The sequence below is a fragment of the Onychostruthus taczanowskii genome, unplaced genomic scaffold (genome assembly GCF_017590055.1).
Source record: "Onychostruthus taczanowskii isolate IOZ18803 unplaced genomic scaffold, ASM1759005v1 scaffold14, whole genome shotgun sequence".
Classification (NCBI taxonomy): domain Eukaryota; kingdom Metazoa; phylum Chordata; class Aves; order Passeriformes; family Passeridae; genus Onychostruthus; species Onychostruthus taczanowskii.
Window position 1 is genome coordinate 6403640 of NW_024498573.1, and position 22796 is coordinate 6426435.

The window sequence follows — 22796 nt, forward strand, 5'->3', positions numbered from 1 at the left end:
TGGTCCCACCAGCACATCCCTGACTGGCTAACAGAAGTCCAAGGGAAAAAAAAAAAAAAAGAAAAGAAAAAAGAGTCAATTTCTGTAGAAAAACCAAGCAACAGGATTTGTTGCAGCAGGAACCACCCACAGACTCGAACCAGGCTGCCCAGCTGGGCTGTGTGCACAAAAGTAAGGGGGACCCTGCCCCGAGGATTGTGTGCACAGCCTTGTCCCCGTGGCTGTCACAGTCCCACACTGATGCAGCTGCACACCCTGTGCTGTATCCCAGAAAGACTGGCCAGCACTGCCTGGAATCTCTGACCAGAGAGGGGCACCGAGGCTACTGAGCATGGGTTTGCCTGTTTGTCCTTGTGCTTGGACATGTATTGTTTCTTCGTGAGAGGTTTTCTTTGGTTGGTTGTTTGATGTAACTTTTTTTGTTGTTGAATTTTTTGAAAGTATTAAAAGAGTTTGGATTTTTTTTACTATTATGATTTTATTCAGTATCTCAGGGATTCTCTTGTAAAGAAATAGGACACCCTTGCCTAGCTTCAGCCAAGGAAATAACAGCTTAGGTTGGGCACCAAAAGCTTTCAGAGAAGTAGCAAGACAGCAAGTTAAACATTTTTTTGAGGATCCTCTAAGGGCCAGAGGGATGAGGCAGACAGACCCACAGTACTCTCTCTTGCTGTGGGAAACCATGAGCCTCCTGTATCTCTTAGCTCAGGAGTAAAGGGATTGAAAGGACCCAGTCTGAAGCCTTTGGTTTGCATCCCAAACAAACACCACCTGTTTTACCTCTCAAAGCTCTCATGCACTTCCACAAAACTTTATCACCAGCTCTGCTCAGCAGAAAGCAGTCCCAGCCTAGATTAGACCTATTTTATCTAGTTGATTTTATTCTGCTTGGTAAATCCCTCTGAACATCATCCTAAAATAATGCTTGTCCTTTGAGGACATTTAATTTTGAGGTGTCTCAGCAACAGGCACACTTTTGCCCATAGGGAAAACACAAATTGTTCTTCCCAGCAGCAGAAGCAGCACAAATAACAGTGATATTTTTCTTCAGACTTTTTAACTCCCCAGTGTTGCTTTGGCCAGTGGTCACAACACAGGGAAGGGCAAAGGCAACTTGAGATGAAGCTCCTCTAAGTGACACCTGGGAAGGAGCAGCCTCAGTAAAACCATTTCATGGGATGGGGACAGCCCTGCAATGCTCAACCCTAAGAAAGGATGGCTGTGGATCCCACCACGGTGACTCTCCAGAGCCAGGAATACCCTGAGGCACCAGGAGTGCCTGTGCTCAGCCATCCCTCCTGCCCTGTCATTCAGGTGACCTCAGATCCACAGTTCCCATCAGCCTGCAAAAGCCTCCTAGTTTAAGCAAAAAAATTTTGCCAGAGTTTCTAAAGATGAACTTTTTATAGCACTGATTTCCCAACAGCCCTGTAATGACACACTGCAATGGCATGAATTATTCAGCAGTGAGGATAAAGCCGAGCTGCAGCAGTGCTGGCAGCCTCCCAGTGTGGGCTGACTTTTGCTCCTTTGATCTCTAGGGCGGATCTGCAGCAGCTCAGCATCCCCCATCTTTTTTCACATGCCAGGCTTTTTTATTCAGCTGCAGCCCCACTTTTGGCATAAATAGGGAGATGAGAAACCAAGGCCCAGCTTTGGTGAGGCAGAGAAAAGCCCAGCCCTACAAGCCCAGAAGCTCTGCCCACAACCTACTTGCACAAATGAGGTCAAAAGAAAAATTATATTTTCCAAGCAGCAAAGCTGGAACACTTTTATTTGAAACTCACTAGAAGGAAAAATCATGTGTGCTGTGTGGGGGTGGGAGCAACACAGGATAGAATCCTGGCTGCCTGCTGGGCTCCACATCTCCTCACTTCTTTTGGAAGAAAAATCCACACTTCACACCCCCAAAGCCTTTACACATAAAAAATAGATCATATTTATTGATTAAAGTAAGATACATGATTCAGGTGCAGCACCAGCTCTCCTGCTGGGCAGGCACCTGTGCTGTACACTGACAATATCCATAGGCACGAGACATGGACGTGACCATTGCTATATTTACACAGACAAGTTTCTTGGTTACTGAGCAGCCTACAATACACAAGTGTCAAGTTTTCGTGTCCATCGTTGACCCCTGGCTCAGCAGAGCCCCTCACACCACATGTGCCACCAGCACAAGTTGCCCCATCTTCAAACACCCCTGCTCACCCCATTAAAAGGGAAGAGGTGCAAAACCCATTTTAATGCTTCTGTGATATCCCAGTCCCCTTGGAAATGAGGTCTTCACTGCTGCTGCAAAGTGAGTTTGGATGCCAGGAGCCTCATCAGCAAACCCACTGATGCCCAGTGCCAGGCTGGGGGCATGCCTTGGCACACAGCTGTCCCTAAAATGTGGCCAGCCTTCTTCGAGTGCACTACTAGCAGGGCAAGGGGAAGCATCACACATCCCCTGCTCCTCAGAGCACTCCCTCCTCTGCTTGACAATTCTGACTCAAACCCAACCCCAAGGGCCACGCTGGGGTCAGTACACAGAGATGGACATGAATATTGCACTTGTCCCGCCTGTGTCATGCCCTGCAGCCCCTTCCCAGCCCTGGGTGCTCCCTCTCTATCCCCATGGTGCCCTCCAGAGGGAGGATTTGAGTTAAAGCTTTGCTCTGCTCCTGACCAAGCCAAAACCTTCCCCAGCACAGCCTTGGATGAGACGAAGTGAGCCCCAAGAGATGAAGGGAGCAGAAGAGGGGCTGGAAAAGGGCACAGACATGGCAAAGACCCACCCCACACCTGGCCATGGGTCCACGTACTGGCATGTGGCACCCAGAACTGCCAGCCAGGAGCACAGTGCAGACACAAGCAGCACCCAGGGAGAGGCAGGCTGCAGGGACACTGCTCCACACAGCCTTCTCCTCACAGAACGTGGTCAAACACCGAAAATAACTGCAAACCTCACCCTCCACCAAAGATGGGAACACAGCCCACTGGTGCTGTACTCAGCCTCTTTTCCCACCACCAGCAGCCTTTGCCCACCCCCAGGAAGACATGGCTGCAGTGGGATGAGGGATGAAGGCTCTCCAGAGAGAGCTGGCATTTGGGAGATGCTGCATTAGCAGGCAGGAGTTCAACCTGTCCTGTGGAGGATGCATTTGCTCCCTTGTCTTAAAAAAGTAGAAATCCAGTAGAAAGGCAAGGAAACCCTCTAGGGAGGAAGCTGGGCTCTCAGAGAAAGGAAAGCAGCAGTGCCACGGGACCATCCCCACCAGGCATGCACCAGCCACGACAAAAAAAGCAACAGGAGCACATGGAGAAGTGCCAGGGAGCTGCATCCTACAGGAGGAGAGGAGCGGGCAGAAGCAGAGGATGCAGAGGGAGTGCAACTAGGAGAGGAAGAGTTAAAAACAGAAATATGATGGAGTTTTTGTGTGTGATTTGACATTCAGTATCAGCCTGCAGACACAGGCAGAGCGTGCCAGGGCCAGCTCAGGCACTGTAAACAAGGTGATGTATTCTTGTGGCGTGTGGGTGACCCCTAGGGACACCCCATCCCACCCAAAGGGGACCAGCTCAGCCCCTCATTATGGCAGAACCTGTTTGCTCCCCACACACCTCGGTTCTGTAAAGCTTCTGAAAGCCAAGCACTGGGTTGTGCACTGGATGGGGATAAAGAACTGTCACTACTGAAAGCGTGGACCAAGGGTCAGCAAGCCTTCCCAGTACCCAGCTCCAGGGCCTACTCAGACTTCCTGCTCAAGGCAGCTGGAAACAGAGCTGAAGCACTGCAGGAGCCAGTGCCCACGGATGGGGATCCCACTGAGAGAGAGCTGTGGGCCCCAGCACGCTCCGCACCTCAGGCTCTGCCCACCCTCCCCACAAGGCTGAGGTGAGGAGGGAGCTCCATGCTCTCTAACCTGAGCTGAGGTTTGTCTGTTGCTGTAAAAATAAAGTGCTCAGGAAAAAAAAAAAAAAAATCATCAAACTGGCACAAAAAAGAGTAGTCCCTGTTCCCTGCCCTGACTGAAGGGACAGGGGAAATATGGAAAGGTTGGGATTTTAAAAAATAATAAAATAAAATCTACATCCCTGGGATTCCTCACCTCTCAAAGTGCCTATTTACAAAGCAACTGTTTTGCTCCACACCTGCCCTAAGAGCCCCCAGGCAAGGCACTGCCCCAGCCTGGATCCCACCTTGCAGACAGAGCCCAGGGCAGGATCCTGAGGATCCTGCTGCAGCCAGGCGGCCGCAGTGCTGGGCAGCCCCGTCCCCTCACAGACCAAACCCAGCACACTTCCCAAGGGGAGAGGGGAGGCCGTTCCCAGGAGAGCAGTGCCCGGTGTCCGTGCACCCCCAGAGGGGCCAGCAGGGCGCGGGGACGGTCACTGCACCAGGACAGTGGTGGCGTTCACCACGGTGGCCGCGGGTGCCACCAGCTCCACCAGCGCCTCGTACGTGCCCACCACGAAGCCCACGAAGCCGAAGAGGCTGATGGCGATGTCCTTGGCAATGACAAGGGGGTGCATGCCCTCGGAGTAGTAGGTGGCAATCTCCAGCAGCGGGGGGAAGATGAGAGCCAGGGCGCTGCTGCTGATGGAGCCCACCAGGGAGATGACGAGGTCCAGGCGCGGGATGAGGATGGCCAGCACGCCTGGAGGAAGAACGGACACGGGACACAACATCAGTGCTGCCACCTCCCAGACGGCAGAGAGGCTCCTCCCCGTGACAAAACTAGCAAAACCCCACCCAGGGACGCACTGGCTGAGTCCCACCTCTGCCCTCCTCCCTGACAGGAGACAAGGCTGCATATTTTTCCGGCAACTCCTCCCCAAGAAGCAATTAAGCTGTTAAATTAACAAGCCTTTTTGTCGCCCTGGGCGCCACCAGAGCGAGCTGCAGGGCTGAGCAGGATGGGTGCCGCTGGCTGCCAGCATTCCCGACCCCCCTGTGCGAGCCAGCACTCTTGCTCCCCACACCTGGGGAGCCACAAAGCCTCAGAAACCCCATAAAAGCAGGAGAAGGAAGAAAAAGGCATCTCCCCCCACCCCAAATCAATCCGTGCGGTTTGCGTGTGTTTAGAGCTGCTCCAGCAGCAGCACGCCCACGGCACAGCCCGGGGGAGAACATTTGTTAGGACTCATTTGTTAGGTGAAAACTGCAGCCAAGGAAAATCCCCCTGGGAGACTCCCGACAGCTTGAGCTTAGCAGTGGGAGCTTTGGCATATTCCTGCTCCTCCTCCTGCATGGCACCAGGAGGGGACACAGGGATGTCACCGGAGCTCTACACAACACAAGAGAACCCCCTGCAAGGAAAGCAGACTTCAGTGCTTAACCAGTGACCAAGGGAAATAAATTGGTTTATTTCTTTGAAAGCTTTTCTGCTTAGAAACAGGATACACCTAGAACCATGGCAGGTGCAGTCCCTGTGGAGAAGGGACATCTCAGTGCTCCTTATTGGAGGGATTTGTTCTTTCCCTGGCCATCACCTACAGGCAAGAGAGGCTGTTAGAGCCTCCCTAAGCCAAAGATCACCCATGGAACTGCAGAAGAAGGAAAGTTTGAGAGACTGTGCCACCACTGCAACACTGCTGTTATCTGGATAAGCCTAGAGATAAACCATCCCTTCACCAAGGGAAACAAGCAACAAAGGTCCTCAGCCAGTTTATCCTGGTGCTCAGCCCTGAACAGAGCCAAAGGAGTGCTCTGCCAGGTGACTGCTGCAAGCAGCATCCCTGCTCCAGCAGCCTCTGAGGAAAGCAGAGCAGCTCGCCTCCAACAGCATCCTCAGCCCACCCCAACTGCTCTTTGGACTCAAAAGTAAACAAAATTATTAACTCCCCTCTAAAACAAGCAGATTTGAAGCACCAGCTGCAGTCCTCAGCCTCCGGGGAAACGGTCTGATTTCTGCAAGTATTAATTCAAAGAGGTTTTAAGCATGCTGGTTTTGAAGTTTAAGCTTGAAAGACACCCATACACCAGATTGCATCCTCTCTTTGGGAGCCAAAGCCCTGGTGGGGGCTTGTTGTGCGGCCACACAATCATCCAATGAATATTCATGCAACCCCCCTAATCGCTTTTATCCTCAGCAGGAGCCACAGAGATCCCTTACATGGAAGGGTGAGGGGAGGAGGTACAAAGGAACCTGCATCCTTCCACCAACACCTCTGCTGCCTCCCTACCCCCAAGAGGAGGGCACTGACGATGCCTAAAGCCACCCCATCTATCCAGCCTTCACTTCCATGTTTTGGCACAGCCCAACAGCCTCCAGGAGAGGCTCCAACCCCACAAGCAAGTTCCAAGTTCACCCACAGCACGAGGGTGACCAGAGCATATCGCCCAGCATGGCAGGATTTCATCCCTGCACCCTCTGAAGACATCAAAGCTTCAGGAACTCAGCACAGAGATGGGCCTTGCCCACCTCTGTTAATGCAGCACTCCTGGCCTTTCATGAGTGAGCCAGAAACAGCAGCACCCTGCTCTCAGCCAGCTCCACCACCCCTGAGTTAGCACCACGCTCCTCTCAAACCCAAACCAAAGCCAGCTGGGACGCAGGGCCAGGTCCCTGATGCTCAGCTCTGGCTCATCAGCAGCATCAAGCCATGGAGCAAAGCTCCATTTCAGCAGGGGACGCCAGGGAGCTCAGTCAAGCATGTCAGCTGTGCTGATAACAGCAAGCATTGTGTCTTCAGGAATCAAAGCTGCCGAAATCAGATACCACCTCACTCGCTCCACACTGTTCCCAAAGGTCCATCAGGCTTGAGCCAGGAGCCTGCTCCACCAACACCTCACTACAGGCTCCACACACCATGAAGGGAAGGGACCCTGTGGGGCTGGTGTTATGGTGTTATGGAGCTCTGGTTATGGGTCACCTACCCCTGTCAGCTGTCCCCTGCTGTGCTCTGTGCTCAGTGAGTGTGTAGGCACAAGAACAGCCCATCCCTCACCGTCAGTGACTCCTTTGCAGTCATGTCCCCATCACACAGGCACGAGGAGCCTGGCTGCACACTGCCTACAGAAAACAGCCTCTAGGCTAGGCTGCCCTGGCACTGAACCCGTGCTGGATGTTCCATGCAAACCCTGGTGGGACTCAATATCCTGCAAAACTGCCATCCCCAGGCCTGAGACTCCATGGGGATCTGCCACTTCTAAACAATGCAGTTTCCTACTCCTCCACTGAGAAGACTGGTCCCATACAGAGGGGGCAAAGGACCACTACTGCTGCTCCTTGGAGGCCACTTGTTTGTATTAGCCAGGCCCAGGGACTGCCAGCTGTGAGGGCTTGACCAGCAGGGCTAAAGGTGCTGGGGCGAGGGGTGAAGGCTCAGTGGGAAGAAGGTGCCACAATCTCATAGGGAAGGTCAGGCAAGTTTGTACTCACAGGTGACACAGACCAGGGCCACCCTGAGGAGCAGGTTGATCAGCCAGCCCCAGCGCTCTGACACCCGGGCCACGAGGGGAGGGATGATGATCTCGGCAGGCACGTAGAACTGCACGGCGTAGGTGAAGAAAATCCCGAAGGAGAAGAGCAGCTTGACAGCTTGGTACAGCCTGCAAAGGACAAGGACACAGTGAGACAGGCTCTTGCCCCAGCCCCTGAAACGTCAACAGCAGCAAGCAGAAGGTGAATGTTCTGCAAAGACTTTTGTGAGCCAGGGGTCTCAACTCCTGAACATTCCTAGAAAATTGGGAGTGATTCACAAGCACCTTCACTGAGCAAGAGACAGCAAACACACGTATCAGCTGCAGCCATGATTACACATTGCAGCTACTGCTTGGCTTCTGAGGAGGGAGAAGAGGACAGCACTGCTGGGATAAGCCTGGGCTCCCATGCAGAGTGAACATCACAATGTTCCAAAAGCAAAGTGATGTGAACAGGCAACTCAGCCTCCTGATCAAACAAAAAAGAGCAGCTATTTTTGGAATGCTGCATGATACATGTTTGGGGGGAAGCAAGTTAAAAGAGCAGTTTGGGCTGAGCAGAAGGAAGGCAGAGTGCAGACAGGCTGCAAACAGCACCTTGGGCTCACCCCAAGTCAAATCTCACCATGTCCCAGATCCCACAGTTATACAGTGCAGCTGCAGGAGAGAGCCCATCACAGGTGACCAAAAGGCACCTCCCACCCCATCTCTGCCCTCAGCTTCCCAGCAGCAGAAAAAGGCTCTCCAAAACAAAAGTAGCATCTGGTTGCCTCACATATGGTCCTAACGCTTCCTCAACTCAAGACACACTAACCAAGCAGGAAACATGGGTCCTGGCCATACCACTTGGGTAAATATGGGGTGGATCCAAGCTGAGGAATGTATCTGGCTCCTGCCTTCCCTCTACCTTCTTTGGGCCTGTGCCCTTCTGTACAGTGGATCTCAGCATCCACCTTCTACAACAGCCTTAAATCAGAGAAATCCAAGTATTCCAATGCAAGAGAGCTTTGAACACTAGTGGCAGAGTCTGGCAGAGTGAAACTTTTCCCACAGATGGAGTAGGGATCACCTAAGTGAATGGAATGTTACACAAGTCTATGGGACCAGTCCAGATGTATTCAAGGTTGCAGCCAACAGGAGCCTGAAGCCACCTTATCATCTTCAAAAGAGCAGGGTGCTCAGGGAGAGGATCTACTGCCTTGGGAGAAGGATAATATCCACCTTCAAAAAGGATGAGGGAAGGTACAGGCTAATCAGCCTCACCTCAATCCCCAGAAGAATATGGGTTAACTCCTCCTGGTATCTATTTCCAGGCACATACTGGACAGTAAACAGCCAGCAGGGATTTGCCAAGGGGTGATCATGGAAATATCCTCATCAGTGACCTGGATGAGCTTTCGTGACCCAGAGCACATTCTCATCAAATTCCAAGCAAGATCAAATTAGAGAAAATGGCTGACAGCTCAGAGCAACAACATGTCACAATCAAAGCTCAAGTGCAAGCACAAATTCCCACACATGTGAAGGGCTGGGGCCAGGAGAACAGGACCTGGGGGTCTTGGTGGGCAGCAGACTGAACATGAGCCAGTAGCAGGACCCTGCAGTGATGAAGGTCAATCACAAAGCAGGCTGTGTTAGCAAAAGCACAGCTAGGAGATGAAGGACAGGGATCAAGAGATTATTTTCTTGTGCATCTTAAATATTGTGTCCAGTCCTGACTCCAGGACAGGACACTGACTCACTCTGCAAAGCAAGTTGAGTGCAGGCTACTGAAATGGTTAGGGCTGGAGCTTGATGTACAAAAAGGGGCTGCAAGCCCTGAGCTCATTCAGCATGATGAGAAGGTTAAAAGGGGATGTTATTAATGTCTTCAGCTGCCTAATAGGAGGGCATGGAGGAGTGACAGGCTCTTCTTGGAGTTGCACAGCAGAAGAACCAGGTGCAAGGGGACAGAGCTGCATCTCCAAAGGATGGTTAAGGGCCAGAAGAAGAGCCTGGATTGGCAGGGAATCACTGTCCTTCCTGATAAGCAACACTTAAGCTGGTGAGAGGACCCAGTGATCCCATGGTATCCTCTCCTACCTGAATTATCCTTAGGTTCCAGAGGCAGACTGAACACAAAGTTATCTCCAGAGTCCAGAGTGCACCCATGCAGCCACACGTGTGCACAGGAGCCTTGAGCCACCAACCCACGGCTGGCATATCTTATCACTGTATTCCCAAGAATGGGATTCTATAAAAGCTATCATGTGCTCCAGGGCAATCCAAGATTAATAGTTATTAAAAAAAGTACAGAAGAAGGCTGTGTACCTGTCCTGCACAGGTCATGAACCACGACAACAAGATCAAAGGGCATTTTAAATACCAAGAAGAGGAAGAATTCAAGCATTACCCTTGATTCACAGAAAACAAAGGCCCATGCAGAGCCTTGGAGAGGCACTCTGCCAACCACAGCAACGCCTGCTTCAGCCAGATTGCCATGCCAGGCCATGCCAAAAGGCTGCAAGAAGTGAAAAACTCTCCTGGGACCATAAGCTCTGTCATTACCTTCAACTGGCCACATGCAACCCAACAGCTTCCCCCTCATTACAGCATTTCTTCACCCTTCACATAGTGCAGTGAGGCAACCCTTCCTAGGAGGCAAGGAAGGATTTCTGCACAGCAGCAACATATTTTGGACACTGTGGTTAGACCTGGGCACTGGGAACTGACACACTCCTCGTTTGAGGAAGCTGTGGTTTCAGAGAAACGAGACTGGAAAAGTCCTTAGTCACCCTGTAACTCAACGATTCCTGAAACACTCACAAATCTGCTCCAGAGACCTCCAGGCAATGGCTACAGCTCAGGAAGGCTGCAGCACCTCCATCACAATCCTTGCCTTGTCTCCCAGGCTGCAGGCAAACCTCATGACTTCTCACCCACAGCCCTTATGACCAGCTCCTATAGCCCAGCCTTTTACTGTCAGGAAGCAAGCGCAGGGGCGAGGCAGGATGGGCAAGACTTTCATTTCAAGAGCAAGTCTTCACCTGTGGTTTAATCTACAGGAGTGGTAGTGAAGACTTTATCTCAACTATCACAGCCTTTACTTGAGATAACCCATTTCCAAGTTCAACATCCACTGCCAAGAGGCAACATGCACAAACATCAAGGTGTCCTGTGTGCCAAGTGACAAGGACCACAACACACCTTTCCTGGAGCTGGCCTGACACATACTCAGGCTTCCCCAGACACTGCTTCCAAAGGACTATTCTCTTCTCACTTTCCAAAAACCCTATGGCTACTTTTAGGAAAATAACTTTAGAATACTTCACTTTCAGAAAAGTAGTTTGCTTTAAGAAAAGACAGAAGGTGTGGATACTCCCACAAACACGGATTTGCACTCTTCTCTCTGTAGCCCTTCAGGTCAAAGTAATCCCATTCTAAGGACCTGTTCTAAGGGAATGTCATTCCTCAGGGCAAACAGAGCTGAGATTCCCTGCAGAAGACCCTTTGCAGCATTTCAGGTCAGCAGATGTCATTGCAGGCTGTGGCATGCAGAGCCCAAACCTGGAAATGACCTGCTTTCCACCTTCAGGAGAAATAGCAGCATCTCATCCCCTCCACATTGCACTTCTGTTTACTAAGCAGAAAGGATTCATAGCTCCTGTGCTTGGCATGGTGGGATTCAGACCTCCCTACAACACAGGCACATCATTCCACCAGCCCCATCCCTCCTCACTGAGAACAGGGACCTGGCAGAGTTCCCAATGCCTGCAGGGGACAAGACAAGGCTCTTGGCAGGAGCAGGATCTTCTATCACACCAACACCAACATCCAGCAGTGCAGTCACTACACAGACCCAACATGAATGAACATCCATGCACTCAAACTGAAAAGAAACCCACACAGCAATAATTAAAGCAAAACCAGGCTCTATTTTTGTCAAATCATTGCTGTCTCCAGAGCCCCAGCTGTGCAGCTCTACAAGGACAGCATGTGGAAGCACCAGTGACTCATAACTTGAGTCCTGCCCAAATTTACTCTAACAGTGAGACAGTGAGTCCCACTGCAAGGTGCTGGGTGCTACTAGGAGCAGAGAGGATGGGCTGAAGTGGAGGACAGGCACCCCCAGCTCCAGGTCTCACTCTGCTCTCTTGCAGGATTTCAAGCTAGCAGACACCATCAAAGAGGACTGCTTGCATTTCTCCTGTGGAAGAATATGCAGCCACGACACTGAGCAGCCACCCATCCTCAGGGACAGAGCAGCACACAGCTTGGGCAGCTGCTGCAGCAGCCACCAGCCCTGGCAAGAGGAGAAACAACCCCTCCAGGCAGGCAGGCAGGCAGGCATGGGATCACGCCACAGGGCTCCAGACAGAAACTGGAGCATCGAATCTGGCTTCACCAGATCCCAGAGGACAGACAGGTTTGGGAGGCTGCTGCAGAGCTCAGCCCCCCCAGAAGGAAGGGGTATCCTCATGGCACTAGTGCTCATAGGCAAAGCATTGGCTCAAGATGAGCCACATCCAGGCACAATGTGGAGCACAGAAGTGGGAGTTTCAGCTCCAGGGCTTCAAACAAGGAACACAACCCACACATGAGGATGTCACATCTCACTTCCTCTGGGAGCTCCCAGCTTTGGGCTGGTTTTTCATGTGCTACATTTGAGGAAGAGAAGTTTTGCACAATTCAGTGATATTCTGGTATGGCTGCATGGCGGTTGTGTTCAACACCTGCTAGCCAGTGCCCTGCTGAGCCCCAAAAAGATGCCACAAGGCTCCAAGAAAAAAACAAGAGCTGCACCTACGAGGCAGGGACCACCAGGGACCCTGATGAAGCTGCCTGAGCTCTAAGACACTACAGCAACAGCTCAGACACTACAGCAACAAGGCTCTTCCAGCACATGCATCTGACAATCCTTGTCAAACTCCTTGAAGTTTGCCTATGGCACAGATCCTTAAGCTTCCTCAAGCTCACCCAGATTAGCTCCTTTAAGGAGTGAGGTCCCCCTCTCCCACCTGCCTATCTGGGCCCCTCATTCCACACCCCCCCAGTCCCTCCACTGCCCACAGGGACTCACCAGCAGTTGGGCAGGTTGAGTGTTATGCTGGCCTGAATGTCTGTCCCAAAGCGCAGGTAGCCCAGGACACCCAGGCTGATGTAGAGGATGGTGACAATGGTCATCCCCACGTAGAGGATGACTGGGAACTGACGGGGGTTCTTCATCTTGTTTTCCAGAGGCAGCACCTGGGAGAAGAGGAGGAGGAAGATGACACAGCAGCAAGTTGCCCGTTCCTCTATACCCCTCAGCCCCAAAAAGAAGGAGGGGCAGCCCCATGGTCAAGCACAGCCCACCATACCAGGATGGAATAGCCCCACATGGAGCTTGGAGAATCTAGCTGAAAAAAAAACTCTACTGGATTTCCAATTTCTGTGCTCCCACTGGAGCATAGCAAGTCTCCAACAAATCACCCATACCCTCTTCTTAAAGATGGGACCTGCTCCCTGCCCTTGGCAGGAGCTGTGCCCAGTGCTGAGTCTTGGGGCAATGCCAACCACCCCATATCTTGGGTGCATTACGCTCTGCACCCCAAAACAGCACAGCCATGCCCACAATTTTACACTGTCCTATTTTCCCCAGCAAATTCTGGAAAGACTAAGACACACTCTGCTCTGCTAGCAAGTTTGTCTGGATAGATTCCAACCAGGCAGGACAATAAAAAGAGCAAGGAGAGGTAATTCTCCCACTTCTATACTACTGACACTAAATATAGGCCTTCAGCAAACAATTTTATAGCTGCTGTCCTTGGGTGGTGTTAATTTCAAGAAGCAACACAATGGCAGATCTGGTGAGAAGGCAGAACAAGAAAAACTTTTATTTGCTTCTTCACCTCCAGGTCATGCGAGGAAGAGAGCATTTGTGCCTCAGTGCTGGCAAGAACCCTCTGCCCAGGGCACAGCATTCAGTAAGCACTCCTCCTGTAACGGATTTGGCCCTCTCCAGCCCTGTGTTTACACAGCCAGCTTATATTAAGAGATGAAAACATTTTTTCCTCCTTTGAAGGGAGCTCCCGGAAACAACTCACAACATCTTAGGGAGTAATTAAGCTCTCCACCCACCCAGCCAACTTTTTTCACAGACACAGTTGGTCTATTTACAGCATCTTGCATGAGAGGCCCATTTGCATGGGCAGGTTGGGGCCACAGGGCTGCCAAAGGGAGATCTCGGTGCCCCCACAGCAGGGTGGGAAGGGAAGGATCACATCTTTTCATGCACAACTTTTTGGCCTCCCATTTAGGCAACTTCAGGATCCAGCCTGCTTACAAGACTCAGGACAGTTCCTCATCTGCAGGTCAGCCAGCAGAGCCCAAGGCAGAGTCTGGTGTGATTCCCAATCTACTGCCAGATAAAGCCACCTCTAAAGCAGCAACCAACCTCCTGAGGTTTGGAGCATGTGCTCCTCCAGCCTCAGATGGAAGCACCAGAGTCTGACCCAGGAGATAGCCTGGAGCTAAAGCTAACAGCATCATCCAGAATTTGGGCTATTGTCAGAGAAGTTCAGCTGCAACTGCAGCTGCAAAGCAGAGCAGGTGCTGCAGCAAGTCCGAGCAGGGCTGAGCCTCCTGTGCAGCAGCCCCACTGCCACATGCCCAGACTTACCACACCAATGCCTTCAAAAGCAAAGATTGCAGTGCCAAAGAACAGAGGGTAGGTCTTCCAGGCTGCTGCTAGAGGCAGGTTTCTGGGATCAGGAATATCCTGGAAAAAAGCCCATGCAGAGTTCAGACACAGGGAGGACGGGGAAGACCTGGCCTGTTCCCATCACTCCCTGTCACAGCCCCATGCTGCAGGGAAAGCCCTGCAGAGCAGAGGGAACCATCAGGAACAAGAAGTACCCCACAGCATCCAAATACCCCATTGCCAAGCTCCCTCCACCTGGCAAAACATGGGACAGCAGAGAAAGGAGAGAGGGGAGTCATACACACGTACCCTGACAATGTACTGGTAGATCACTACAAGGCTGACAAGCATGGCCACGTTGGCCAGCATGGAGAAGATGGACAGGACCTTGAGGTTCTGGATGAACGTGAGCAGCACCACAAAAGGCAGGATGGAAAGCATGTACAGGCGGGAGTCCATGGTGGGGGTCATCACCACCGTCCTGTTTGAGCTGCAGTCATTGGTGGTCCCGTTTGCAGCAGATACAACCTGGGGAAGCACAGGAAGCCCTGGTGAACTTCATCACATAGGTCTAAAAGGCACAGATCTTAGCAGCCCATCCCAGGTGGGTCAGAGTACCCCAAGAGCTCACTTCAAGTACAGCTAGCTGTTAAAATCAAACCAACACGTGTTTTCAAAGGGCTCTGAAGCAAATCCCTGTTATCTTGCAGGGGGCAGAGGTGGGACTGGCTAAGGCACCTAAGCCAGGCCAGCAAATCCTGCCCCAGCCCAGACACACTGAGCAGGAGGACTCAGCAGCCAGGCACACAGAGGGCAGAAAGCACAGGCTGCATGTTTGCACTGCCCACGAGGTCAGTTGAGAAGAGAGGAAAGAGGCACTAAGTGCTACTTCCAAAGGTATCTTTTCCCTCTTGCTGCACCAAGTTGTTATCTAAGTCACAGAGTCCTTCAGTTACCCAGTGCCCCGTTCACGTGCAAAGACATCTGGAAACAACTGCTGGCCTCCAAGTTCACTTTCTCATGACAAACCATTCTTTCCTTGGGGTCTTTCATTCCAAAGGCACTCCAGGCCATGTGCTCACTTCTAGAGGCAGCTCAGGCCCAGGAAACAGGTGGCTGAGCCATCCCTCCCAAGAGCATGGGCTCCCTCAATCACCAATACAACCATGACCAAGCTGGTTCAGGTACCAGGTCCTGTCCAGTCACTGCAGCAAAGAGCAGTCTGCAAACTGATTTAACCAGCTCCAGAGCAAGTCCTGCCCCAGAGGAGAGGCTGAAGAACTCTGTGTAAACCAGCATCCTCTGTGGGAGAGGGCAGTGCAGGACCATGCACCTATGGGACAGTGCTGCTCAAGCCCCAGCCTGCCCTGCCTCTTCATGGCTTGCTCCAAAGCCGTTTTCCAAACCAAAGCCCTGCCCAACACAGTGGCACCTCGCCCAAGGTACCACCTGCACCATGACTCTCCACCTAACACGCTATACCTCACCACAAAAAAAAACAAGCAACACTCCCCTCTCCCCACCCAAAAAAATTCCAAAACCAAAGCCAAGGGGTTTCCCAGCTGTGGCCTAAAAAACTGGTGTGGATTTGCAGGTTTTTGAAAATTTCCCCTGAGGCTTGAGACAACCTTCAGTCTTTGCTGTGAGGGGCTGAGGAGAAAGAAGCCCACCTTGAAGTGGGGCACGGGACTGTTCCCAGGGGTGGGGGCCAGCAGCAGCCTGGCCTCTGCACACACCCTGGTCCCTCCTGCTCTCAGGACTGGTGGATCACTAGTGTGGACCTGTTTACTCCTCCTGCCACCCCACAAAGGGAATCTCCTCACTGCTGCTCCAGGAGCAGAGGAAGAGTCTCACACTGGAGGGATCCCCACCCCATTGCTCCCCAGGAGCCCCCTCTGAAGCTGATGATCATCACTGAAAAGCTGACAAAGGGCACAGCCATGGTGGCAGTGACCAGAGCACTGCTGCAAGAGCACAGCAGGAGCACATGGGGAAAAAAGCTAAGCAGTGCCTGCAAGGCACTGAGCTGGTGGAGGCTTGGAATGGGGACTCATTATTCCCAGTTTCTTACAGAACAGGAGCCAGCCAAGCGGTTCAGGGTTTCTGTTTATTTCCTCCTGAGGCCTGGCAGGAAGAAACTCTTTCTCTAAAGATGTAATTAAGCTTCAGAGCCACAGGATGAGGAAAGAAACTGGAATGCAAACAGATCCAAGGAAGGGAGAAGAGAGGTTCACAGCAGGTCCTGGGACCTACATATTACTATCAACACCAATGAACCAATTAACTGAGAGGGACAGGATAGAAAATGCACAGTCCCTCTGCTTTCATTCCTTTCCTGTTGTTCCCTCACTAAGGATGGCCTCACTTTTCCTGGGCAACACAGACACCTCCAGCACCTCTGCAAAATCACAGAGATTCTCAGGAAAACCCGCTCTGTTTGAACAGGAAAACCAATCCTCCAAAATATCTGGGCAGAGGAGTGGACTTTTCTGAGCAGCATATCCTACACAAACCAGACCATTGGTGGGAAACAGGGCACAGGACACAGGAGCTAAGAATAACCCAAGCACCTTCACACCCTCTCACCTCCCCCCAGCTCATGAAGGAGGTGTAAGTCCAACCTGTTTCAGATTGTCCGCCAGAAAGACAAAGTACACGCAGCAGAAACCCAGCTGAGTGATGATCAGGAAAAGTCCCACTATACGCCTGGAAAGCAAGAGAAGAGCATTTGCCAGCCAGATCACATGGAAATAAGAGCCCACGTGGGCTGCCTTGGGTTGCACTTGCAGAGCACAGTGATGCTGCTCTCCCCAAGGCTGGGGTGTACAGGTCACAGCACACCCAGCTCACTTCTCTGTGATCAGGAGAGAGGACCTTCTCTCCACCCAATCCCACAGATCTCAGGCTCTCCAGTCTCCCCCTCCCATCTCTTTCACAGGGTAAGGACCAGCCTCAGGAGAAAAGTCTCCTTTTTGGGTTTAGCATCTCCAGTCTGCTGAACTGTTGGAGCTGGAGACAACACTCCCTGGACACAGGAATAGGTGAATGCTCCCATCCCCTGATGGGCAGTGATCTGTGTGATGCAATGTGGGACACCCACAGGGCAGGGAGCAGCCACTGGACACGTTCCATGTCTAGCAAGATGGGCCAGCACTGCAAGACCCTATTCACCTCTTTGTTATGCTGTGGAGACTTAGTTATCCCACGCATTTAGTGTAAGTCACATCTGGCTGGGGACAGTACTGGATCAAAACCTCAGCATTACCCTCTGGGGAACACTGAGCACTCAGGGCAGGTGAGCCAAACAGCATTCTATGTCACTTGTGCTTATCTGCTGACACAGCTCAGTGATCAGAGGCTCTTCTGTCCCAGCTGCAGCACATGCTAGGCTCAAAGACAAGTCCCTGCCTAGGGCAGGAGCAGTACCTTCCCCAGATGGCATGTGTCCTCAGGCAGGCACTGGGAGTTGCCTCCAGCCCGTACATCACAGCACCTCCATAGTCCAGGAACTGCTTCTGGAACCTGTCCAGAGAAGGGAGAAGGATCATCACATCAGCCCTGTCTGCTAGTTATCAAGGCAAATAGTGACATTAAAAGGAAAACAGTTCCTGTGAAAAAGAAGAGAAGTTCCTACCTGAGGCTTTGGCATGGGCAACTTGCTGCTGAGGGGCTTCAGAAAAACCCCAGGGCTTTTTGGGTAAGAGGGAAGAACTGTAGGAGTTGCAGGGCTGAGAAGGGGAGTTGCTCCTTACCTGTTGCAGAAGTGATGGGCACATTTGACCAGGATGCCCATGCAGTGCACAGCTACGACTCCCATCACCACCAGGCTCAGAGGACCCAGCTGCAGGGAAGAGAGGGGGAAGGCTGCACTCTGATGGCCAAAGGCAGAGCTGCACTGTGCCTTCTACTTCCAGACGAAACTCCATGGGCTGGCTGAGTGCAAACACTGCTGGAGGCTGAACCAGAGCTCTGGTGCAGCTCCCAGGAACCAGCCCCCCAGGACCAAGTAACCTGACAGAGCCACGAGCTTGGCAGGAATGATGCAAAAGAAGAAAGTTGGGGCAGCTTGGGTGTAGCAAAGTGCTTCCAGGATTGTTTTCCAAACTATCTTGCACATCTCTACTATGTAGGTGATGAAGAGGTCATGACCTGGACACAGCGTCCTGCCTGACCCCAGCAGAGGAAACCACAGACCCAGCTCACACACTGAACTCCCCCACACCTGGCAGCAACAATGCAGGAGCAGCAGGAACATTCTCAGCAGTGAAACAAAGCCACAGAGCTTGAGGTGCAAACATGTGCAAGTCACCAAACATTCAGAGGTGTGGGCAGGGACTCAAGCCCCAACACTGGCTGTGTGAGCTGCCCAGTGCCCCAGGGTCACTCTGCCCCACAAGCTCCAGCACAGCAGGGCTGAACTGCCTTACCAGGACACCAGCATTCTTCACAGCCAGAGGCAGCCCCAGCAGCCCCGTCCCAATATTCCCCTTCAGCAGATGGATCAGGGTCTGGTACCACCTGAGGGAGAGCAGATGCAGAGATCACTGTCAGCAGGTGCCCACACCCAAACCATACACAGCTTATCCTGTTAAGGGTGCACAGCAGCTCTGAACTGCTGCAGGGAATGCACATGGAAGTCATGCTCCTGTCCCCTGAACCCACCTCAACCAGCTGGGACTGAGTTAGGTGTGAAAGCAAAGACAGAACAAACAGATTTTGGATGGGCATTTGCAAAACCAACTTCATGGCAAAACCCAGCACAAGCACAGCCCAGCACCAAAGGAGCTGCACAAGGAAGTCTCGGAGGTGAAGGGATCAGTCTCTGTCAGGCAAAGACAGCATCCTCTGCACACCTGGGCAAAAGGAAGCCCCCAGAACATGGCTGGCTGTGAATGTGGGCATGCTGCTTGTCTGACAGAATGAAGGTGGAATGGGAAACTATTTGGAAAAGCATCAATCACTGCCCACTGCCAGCAAGCCCAGCTTCACCAGAGAGCAAAGAGCTACACTGAGGCAGCTGCTCACTTGGTGCCAGCACCCCACAGATGCAGGACCACAACTCTGCCCTCATCACCCTCATGAGAACTCCCCATAAAACCACAGTTCCACCATCCTCTAGCAAACTCAGCAGGGAGCCAGCATGAACTCTTCCACCTTTCCCAGTCCCAGGCCAGCCCAGGAAAGAGGGAAGCATCACTCACGTTGTCCCGTTGGTCTCCCCGAAGCGCTGGTAGGACTCGGGGTGGGCAAAGCCATTCATGCCGTCGGGAGGGCTCCCCTCTGGTGTGACATCCGTGGAACTGTAGTCATTGTAGTCCTCGCTGCGGAGGCGCCGGGTGGACATGGTCCCTGTGGGGGCAGTGGCATTAGGGGTGCCCAGCTCAACAGCCCCATCCTCAGGCTTCTTGGGGTCAGCCATTGTGCACAGAGAGCGGCTCACACTGCCAGAGCAAGATCTCCTCCAGGGCTTTTATACAGCCACATGCTCCCGCCCCAGCAATCACACAGTTGGCATGTCCTAAGGTCAAAGGTGCATGGCACATTCCCACTGGCTCTTCCTTCAGGCTCGTGCCCATGTTTTAGGCACACCCAGACAGAACGGGGTCAGGATCCTGCAGCAGAGCTGGATGTGACCCAATTCGTGTCAGGCACGGGAGCTGCGTACCCCTGCTCTAAGGGTGGCAGTGGGGTAGGAGGGGACATGCTGGCACCGTGTCCCCTGCCCTGGCACTCGGGACTAGGGCTGTCAAGTGGACGGGCCAGGAAAGTGTAACTGCTTTTAACTTGCACACAGTGTGCTGCAAGGGAACAGATTGCTCTTGCCAGGGAAGGGAAAGTTTCCTAACTTCTCTTTTTTTTCTTTTCCCTTTTTTTTTTTTTTTCCTTATTGAAGACTTTTTATTAAGGAGAATTTTTACAAAAATTTATTATACTCCCATTGAGAAGAGCACAGACCATGTGCTGACAGCGAAACACCTGCCCCAAAGGTTTCACAGCCAAGGAGGGGAAAAGGAGCTTCCCAGAACAAGGCACCTGCACAGACTGGAGCTCTTGCTCCAACAGAAACTCCAACAGTGTCCAGCAAGCCAGGAGCACCAGCACAAGCCTCACCAAGGACACACACCTCATGCTTTTGTCTGGAAAACAATCAGCTGGTTCAATTCCCACACATGCCACACCCAGTATCCCGAACACCCACTGGGAAGGAGCACCAGAGGCAGGGAAATTATGTGTAAGGCTCTTGCGCCACAGACTGGTGACCCAGTCCCTGCCCCACGGCTCCTCTGGGCTGTCATGCCCCAGGCTTCACACCTGCCCCAGCAGTCCTGGTGCTCCCCCATCCGACTCCCCAACACTGGTAAAGAACTGGGAGCAAGAGGAAGCAGCAGAGAAATGTTACTACTGCAAAAAACTGTCTCATTTCCTGCCAGAGCTGTTCATGAACCCACCAAGTCATGCAAGTGCCTGCCAGATGCAACCTCAGCACAGACCAACACATCTGGCTGTGCCAGGAATGCTCAGTCCGGGCCACCCAGGTGCTTCTTCAGAGCACCAGGCATTCCCCAGAGCACTGCTCTGCAAACCTGGCTGCTACATGGAAAACAAGCCAAGAGCTGCCACCACTGGGAGGGTCCAGCCTGGCGATCAGAAGGGTAGCAGAGAACAAGGGCTTTTCCTCAGGTCTGGATGCTCCAGATGCCACCTGCTCTGGAGCAGTTATCCAGGCCACAACAGCAGCGCTGTATTTCCCGCTGCACCAGGCAACACCAGCAGCAGGAAGCAGCAGCGTGTCCCGTGGAGCACCAGGCTCTGGAGCAGCAGTGAGGCTGGCTGGCTGGCAGGCACTCCAGAGCCAAAGGCAGCACACACATCACTCCTGCCCAGCCTCCTCCCTCACAGCTGGGACACGTAACCATGTCCTGAACCGGCTCTGCCGCAGGCAGGGCGATCCGGCGAGGCAGGGACCGGGAAGAGCGGCAGCAGGAGTTTACACAAGGAAAGCGTTAGAAGCTATTTGTCATCGGTGACAGGCACAAGGGGCAGGACAGAAACCTGGGAGGCTCTGCCAAACACCATGGGCTGGCAGAGGGCAAGGAGAGTGGGCACAGGGGGTGCAGGACTGGCTCAGGCATGGGTACCCTTCCCAAAGATGGCCTGCACAGCATCCAAAGTACCCAAGAGCAGTGACTTCGAGATAAACAACGTGCTGACATCACTCTGCCTGATCGCTCCCTGTGGATTTTTTTTCCCTTTCAAGCAGGCCTGTTTGCTTTCTGCTTTGAAGAGCCAGGGAAACGCATTCATCGTGACTTGCCTGCCTTGTGTCTGGATTAAAGGTTGCGTAGCAGCAGGGAGCAAGCACTCTGCTCTCCCGCAACCAACAAGGAAAAGCTGCAAAACTCGTCTCATCCATATGACAAACACTTAAAACCAAAGCAAAACCCCACTACACAATTTCCTCATCATTGGAAACAGCAAAGGCAGCAACATCTACATTCAGTTCCCACTTCAAATCCAACTCCTCAGCCACTTTCATGTGCTTTTTTTGCCACCCACACACAGAAGCAATTTCATTCTATAAAGAAAGCTGGGGGGGTAGTGACAGCAATTTGTCCCTTACAGCGACAGCCCCATGCCAGAAATCAAAAGCAAGCTGTTACTTGCTGCTGACCATAACAGCTCTCCCCAGCTGAGCTGGGGCTGTGTGTATATCAGGAAATCTTCCAGAAAAGTGAGCTTCACTGCTGCTTCCCACTATGTGTGTTGAACCGTTCATTTCCAAAGCACTACTTTTAATAACCCACCTCAGCATGACACAAGGGAGAGCCAACAACAAGCCCCTTCCCCAGGCCACCGTGTCCATGCCAGCCCAACACCTCCCAGTGACAGCATCAGTCCTCTTGTCCCTGTGCTGCCCAGTGCTCCCACAGCACCAGAGAACCCCCAGATTCACCTTTCCAATGTTTCACAGCACAGCCCGGTGCCCACAACCCAGCTTCTCCCCACACAGAGAGCTGCTGGGCACACACCCACCAGTGCCCACAGCTCCCACCCAGCCAGGCTGTGCTGCCCAGCTCCCCTTGTCCCTCCACAGAGCAGCACAGCTGAAGCCTGCAGAGCGTGGGGCTCCCTGCACCCTCCCGGTGCCACAGAGCATCCCGCGCCCTTCCCAGCGCCTCTCATCGGGGCTGTGGCCCCACAGTGCACGGCACGGCCGGACACTCCCAGAGGAGCCCCACGGGGTCCAGCCTCCCTGCGGGGCATCGCCAGCACGCCCATGTCAGCCTCCAGCACCCATGTCAGCTGCCAGGACCCCCAGGCCCTGAGCACCCGCCCATGCACAGGGGCTGCCCCGGAGCCCCGGGTCCCGTCAGCGCGCCCAGGCTGCCCCGAGCACCCACGCGGGACGGCGGCACTGCCGGCACCCCGCGCATCCACCGCGCCCCCGGCTCTGCGGGCACGCGGCGGGCTGACAGGCGGCTGGCAGCCCCCACCCACCCACCGGCAGCCCCGCGGTGCCTGTCCCGGTGCCTGTCCCGGTGCCGGTCCCGCACCTCTCCGCCGCCCCGCACCGCCCGGCCCCGCCGGGCCCGCTCGCTCGGACGCCCCGTCACGTGACCGCGGCTCAGCTGAGCGCGGCGCGTGCGCGCGGGGAGCGCTGAGGGCGAGGGGCGGGGCCGGGAGGGGCCGGGCGCGGCGCGGCGGCGCCCTCTGGCGGCGGGC

At 53.2% G+C, this 22796-nt stretch overlaps 1 protein-coding gene across 3 annotated transcripts; it reads right to left on the reverse strand.

The window, feature by feature from the left end:
- Positions 1 to 1915: 1915 nt before the first annotated feature.
- On the reverse strand, positions 1916 to 22679 carry LOC121332313 (proton-coupled amino acid transporter 1-like). Of its 3 annotated transcripts, none has more exons than XM_041397668.1 (11): positions 22628 to 22679; positions 19274 to 19421; positions 18500 to 18590; positions 17825 to 17913; positions 17499 to 17594; positions 16694 to 16778; positions 14382 to 14600; positions 14052 to 14150; positions 12471 to 12637; positions 7371 to 7540; positions 1916 to 4643 (listed from the first exon to the last, which is right to left on the reverse strand). In XM_041397668.1, the coding sequence occupies exons 2-11, from the start codon at positions 19414 to 19416 to the stop codon at positions 4375 to 4377; spliced, it is 1428 nt and encodes a 475-aa protein (XP_041253602.1). In that variant the 5' UTR covers positions 19417 to 19421; positions 22628 to 22679; the 3' UTR covers positions 1916 to 4374. The 3 variants fall into 3 exon arrangements, with proteins under 3 accessions (XP_041253602.1, XP_041253603.1, XP_041253601.1); XM_041397669.1 differs by having other exon boundaries at positions 22576 to 22674; XM_041397667.1 differs by lacking the exon at positions 22628 to 22679 and having other exon boundaries at positions 19274 to 19873.
- Positions 22680 to 22796: the final 117 nt, after the last annotated feature.